Raw genomic sequence first — 5,189 nt, 5'->3', positions numbered from 1 at the left:
AGAAATTCCCTTGCCGTAAAAAAACGGAAGAACAAAAAATTAAAGGGGTAAAAAATTTTTTTGTTTTTTTTTTTTTTTTTTTTTTTTTTTTTTTCTCCTATTGCTTCTCGTTTGCAATGAAAAATATTTACAACAGGGTCACATGGAAAAAGAACAGATGTGTTTTTGCAAATCTAACTGCATGGCTGCAAGATTTTGCTTTTACTCTTTTTCTGTTTACAAAGCCAATAGATTTAAACTGCACACCTTCACACCAGTCAAGCAAGGACAAATTAATTTGTTTTGCACCTTATTTAAATCCCCATGTCATCTACAACCATCAGGACCAAGACATTTAAATGTGAAAGAACATTTGTTACTTCTTTTCTCAGTGACTCTGTGCAGCAGTGATTGGAACAGGCAGTTAAAATCAAAAGCACCACTTTGTCTTTGATAAAGTGTTTCATTTAGAAAAGATAAGGTTTTCTTGAAAAGCATTTAACTCTATCAAAAAAAAAAAGTTAATAACGTGCATTTATTTCATGTTTTTTCCCCTTCCTTGCAACTCCTGTTTTCATCCCTTCATCTTTCCCCGACTGCTGTTTGTTTTCCCATCATTCCCCTTGTCCTCCAAGGCACCAACTGGCATATTTAAATGTCTTTAAACACTGTTCCCCTCACCAGTGCTTTTATGTGTTTGTGTTTGAGGCCTACGTAGCAATTTAGATGTCTCTCCAAAAAATGGCATATTATTTAAACATCACTGGAGCCTTTCTGTGTTTCTGCTGTTTGTTGTTTTCCTTGACTCGGGAACAGAGTGAAGATTTGTGCTCGTAAATTGGTGTCCCTTGCAGAGCTTTTATGTGTCCTTTTGTCTTCCTCTCGCTCTTAAAGGTGTTGTTTTCTCTGTTGTCCGTCTCTTGCCAGGGAATCTCCCCGAAAGTGGAGTTTGCGACGACGTCAGTCATAGAGGAGAGTGATTGGCGAGACAGCTGGGTTCCTTCGCCTGTAAGTGTTTCTGTTTGAAACGTCTTTGTGTGTTTGTTTGCTCTTGGCATAAATATATGATCCCACATGTCCTGAGCGCTAAAGATTGATCTACAGAAGACCTTAATGAGTGGTGTCGCTTGCCATCACATTCGTCTGTTTTCACTAAACATACCCAGCCTCTGTTGTTGCTATGACGACTGTCCATACGAGCAGCGTTTCGAGGGTGTTTGTTCCCTCTTCGCGAATGTAATTATGGGGAAGCAGATCAGCGGTGCTGATACAGAGGCGTCTCTCTCATGTTCCTAAGTTTTCACACAATATCACTTTCCATTTTCATTTTGGAAGTCTTCACGTCCAGATAATCATGTTATCCTTTATCATATTTTTTTTTTTCTGTTATGATTTTTATCCCTCTCCTTCATTTTTCTGGTGTACCTCAATAAAGTAAACTTCAACAATTCAACAGTAAGGGTACAACTTGATAATCGGTTCATTTTGGTAATGGTTTGCAGCTAAAATCTGTTTTCTCAGATTATTTAAGAGCTGCACAAGACTAATTTACAGATATATGTCGTTTATGTATATCTAAAATTCACCGAATCAAAGTCGAGGCCTATTTTGAAATTTCGTGTCTGTGATGATCTAAGGAGCCATGTACTCTTCTGCTGTTGGTCCATTGACTAAACTCAGAGAGGTTGTGTGGCAGATAATTTAAGAGCACTTAAAACTCTTCTCTCTTGAAAACCTTCCACAGGGATTATAACTCCATTTTCTCACAGAACTTGGTACCTGGCCAAACAGTCGGTACTTTTGGTGCTTGAGTAGCAAGCAAATTTGTCTAAACTAAATCTAAATCTATCCGTCAGGATAGTAATTGATGAAATGACTAATATGAATGATAATCTGTTGTACAGTTTGTTTTACATCAGTCATGTTCTGTTTGAGCACAATTGATCTCATTCAAAGGGACCCAAGAAGAGTTAAAATCAGCATGAATGTAAATTTGTCACAATCTCTTTGCAGCATGCGATCTTTCACACAGTGGTTGGCATGTTGGCGCCAAGCAGACTACCATGCATCTCCCAGGTGCAGTCACCTAAGCTAAGCTATTAGTTTGAATGGGATGTCAGTGACAGCGAAGCAGATTGTCACAGTGTTGTGCAGCGGCCCCTCAGGGGGATGCCTGGATCAGAGCACCGCTGTGGCTGTCAGACAGTAGGATTTCTCCATTTTCTCTCTCCTAATGGCTTCTCAGCATAGGCATTTTCCTGACTACATGTCTCCCCTGCTGACAAGCCATGTTGTTTACTAACACAGCTTCAGGAGGAAGGCGTCTCCCGCAAAACCTCGGTACCCATCAGTATGAACACAATCGTTACCAACATTTCAACTTCAAAATAACATCTTTTGATGTGATTCTTTTGTATGAACGATTTATAGTCTTTCACCCCCCCCTCCCCCCCTTTCTCCACGAAAGCTGAATTACCGCTAATTTGCTATAATCGAGGTGTATATGAATCCAATTTTTGGGCTAAAATATTGATGAGTATATATGAATACTCTCAAATTGTTATTTTAAAAGAATCCCCCAAAAGAGGTTTCGACCACCATAATGTTTATACCATAATTTGAGTATAAACTCAATAAAATCGTAATCCGCTAAGCAGATTTTAGTGGAATAACAAATTCATCACGGACATGCATGTCCTTTTCAGGCATTTTCCGTAACTACTGTCCTCCATGAAATTAACTTAAAATAAATGCGTCTTTTATTGCAACAGCATAATGTTACATTGAAATGTAAAAGAAATGTGCCTTTGAGTACATTATTTGGTCTGTATCTGCCTTGCATTACAATGACATTAGGAGACATGCCTTGCATACATATTTGCAGAGAGAAAGAAATTTGAGTTGACAATAAAAATATTTGCTACTATACTTTGCAGAGATGCTGTTTTTTCACTCATGTCCAAATGTCAAATGCTTGCTATGGCTCCAACGCAAGGGCCACTTGACCTATTTTTCTGATCAATTCAGATCATTTTTAACTCTTAAACTGTCTAGTCTGCTTTAAACTTTCAGTCCAAGATGCTATGGCGATCTTTAAGTAGAGGAAGAAGAAAAATTAGATAGTAAACCAGTCTGTCCTTATGCAGCAGTACATTATACATCTTATATCCTTAATATCAATGCACATACTATAAAAATGGGGGTTGCACAAACGCTCCACTTCATAGACATGATTTCACCTAATGCATCAAAAAAGGGCTTAATTTATTTATGCTTCGACCCCATAGGTTGAGATGCTGCACAGCTGGAAGGAGTTTTGTTCTCACTTACATGTTATAGTGGCAACAAGTATTGTTTTACCACTAGGAGGAGCTAACTAGCATCCCAAAAGCCTAAATAATACTTGAACTACGGCCTCAAAGCTGTTAGTGTGGAATACCGTACCTTCTGGCTGGAAATTGACGTTAGTTTTTGAATTTGAATTGATTTATAAAAAGTAATTTCAGATACTGTCACGGTTGTTGTAAGATTAACAAGACCAGTCAGACTAGTTGTATAATTGTTTTTTGTCAAAATGGCAGAAACCACAGTCAGTAAACTTAAAGTATTACTGAATAACTTTACATTTATATTTTACTTTGTATAGGGACTTTTAATTTGTAGCACACAACTTCCTTTTTCCCCCAGGTTATGAATAACAACCAACGCCCATGAGCTCCTTTCAGTCAGGCACAGTTCTGCTCAGTTTTGTCTTTTCTCCCAGAAGTTGTCATTTTAAAATTTCGCACTTCCATGTTTGCTTTGTGACTGTGGGGATTTAAACATGATATAAGGATTAACACTGAGACAGAAGCAGCTTCACAGAGCTACGAGGATAGCTGTAGACGTTAACCTTCCTGTTATTTATCAACATGCCAGGCTCTGTCGAATGATGTCTTTATCCTCTAAAAACCTGTGGTGAAAATCACAGCTAATCACATTAGTCAAGCCTTCTGTTCGGAGCTGGGGACTGGAAAAAATAACTCGCTTTCGGTTTCTGTCCAGCAACGGAAAAACAGATAGGAGTCACAGATGTGGGGGACTCAGGGACGGGAGCATATGTCCTAATTCCATTATATCAGATTATTGTCAAATGGCAGCTTTGATGATGATTTATTCATCGTTTGGTTTCTCTTAAAAATAGTTCCAATGTGCTGTGATTTTTCTAATTAGCATTTAGATTATCTTTGTTTTACAGCCAGCCAATGTCTCTTTATCATATTAGTCTAAGAGATGGCCATCAAATGCAATTAACATTTTATCTTAACTTATTTATCCCTGGTTGGCATTACCTGCAGGATGTGAGATATTGCTTTAGAGAATGATGTTAGTGGCCATTAGAGTTATTGGAGTAATTCTGCAGAGGTTGTCTCCATGGCAGTGTGGACCGCCAGAGCTGTTTTCTTATAACACTTAAGTGGAATCATTTAGCTAATGGTTTAATGGTTTTGTCCAGCGAGAGCAAGTCTGTCAAGACTGAGAGCAACGGCCTTAATGGCTAAAGTGGGGGATGTTGTCATAGAAAGGAATAAATTATGGCCTTCAGAGAACTTTGAACTTGCTCAGATGTTGTGCGTTACATTAACATTTAGACGAGTGTGTCAGCATGTTAAAAGAAAGTTATCGGCCTTCTCTCTCGCTCTCTGTTACCAAAAACAGACCTGTCGTGTTTCTCCTTTGAGGCCGTGCAAAACCCCGCCTCCGCAAAGACCAACAGAGAGGTTTTCACCGCAAAGCAAAGCATACGGTGTTGATCCAGACTGCGTCGTGGTCAAAGACGGTGAGAAAAAGCCAAGCGTCAAGGCCGTGGTCGCCAACCGTCCTCTGACATCAACGTCTAGACATTCTCCCTTTGCCTCCCCGTCAGACTCCAGTCCTCAGACAAACAAGAAGGGCAGGAAACGGGGAGCTTCTGAGGACGCCGGGTACCAACGGCATACAGTTTCCTCCAGGGCACGAACTCTGTCTCCTTACACGCACCGCAGGATGTGCGAGCTGACCGAGGAGAGCAGGCAGCGGATGAGTCACCTCCACCTGGGGCCTCACCACTTTCGCAAGTCAACGGAGAAGCAGCCACCCTTTTTGGTTTGTGTTTGTTTTGTGTGTTTTCTTCCCCCCTCCAAAGAAACATAAAAAGGGAATCTAATAGCGGGTAGGGCCAGGATTTCACA

At 39.9% G+C, this 5,189-nt stretch overlaps 1 protein-coding gene across 1 annotated transcript in view; it reads left to right on the top strand.

Annotated features, from left to right (window-relative positions):
- spata6 (spermatogenesis associated 6) overlaps positions 1-5,189 on the top strand; it is a 25,104-nt gene that overhangs the window by 5,846 nt on the left and 14,069 nt on the right. The window contains exons 6-8 of the mRNA XM_015034511.1: positions 907-987; positions 4,678-4,798; positions 4,886-5,103. Of these exons, the coding sequence (XP_014889997.1) occupies positions 907-987; positions 4,678-4,798; positions 4,886-5,103 (420 nt within the window). The remainder of the gene's footprint in view (positions 1-906; positions 988-4,677; positions 4,799-4,885; positions 5,104-5,189) is intronic.

The sequence above is a fragment of the Poecilia latipinna genome, unplaced genomic scaffold, assembly GCF_001443285.1.
Source record: "Poecilia latipinna isolate Pla-1442-1.1 unplaced genomic scaffold, P_latipinna-1.0 Scaffold301, whole genome shotgun sequence".
In the NCBI taxonomy this organism is placed as follows: domain Eukaryota; kingdom Metazoa; phylum Chordata; class Actinopteri; order Cyprinodontiformes; family Poeciliidae; genus Poecilia; species Poecilia latipinna.
The sequence above is the reverse complement of the archived record's forward strand: the minus strand, read 5'-3'. Positions and strand labels throughout refer to the sequence as shown.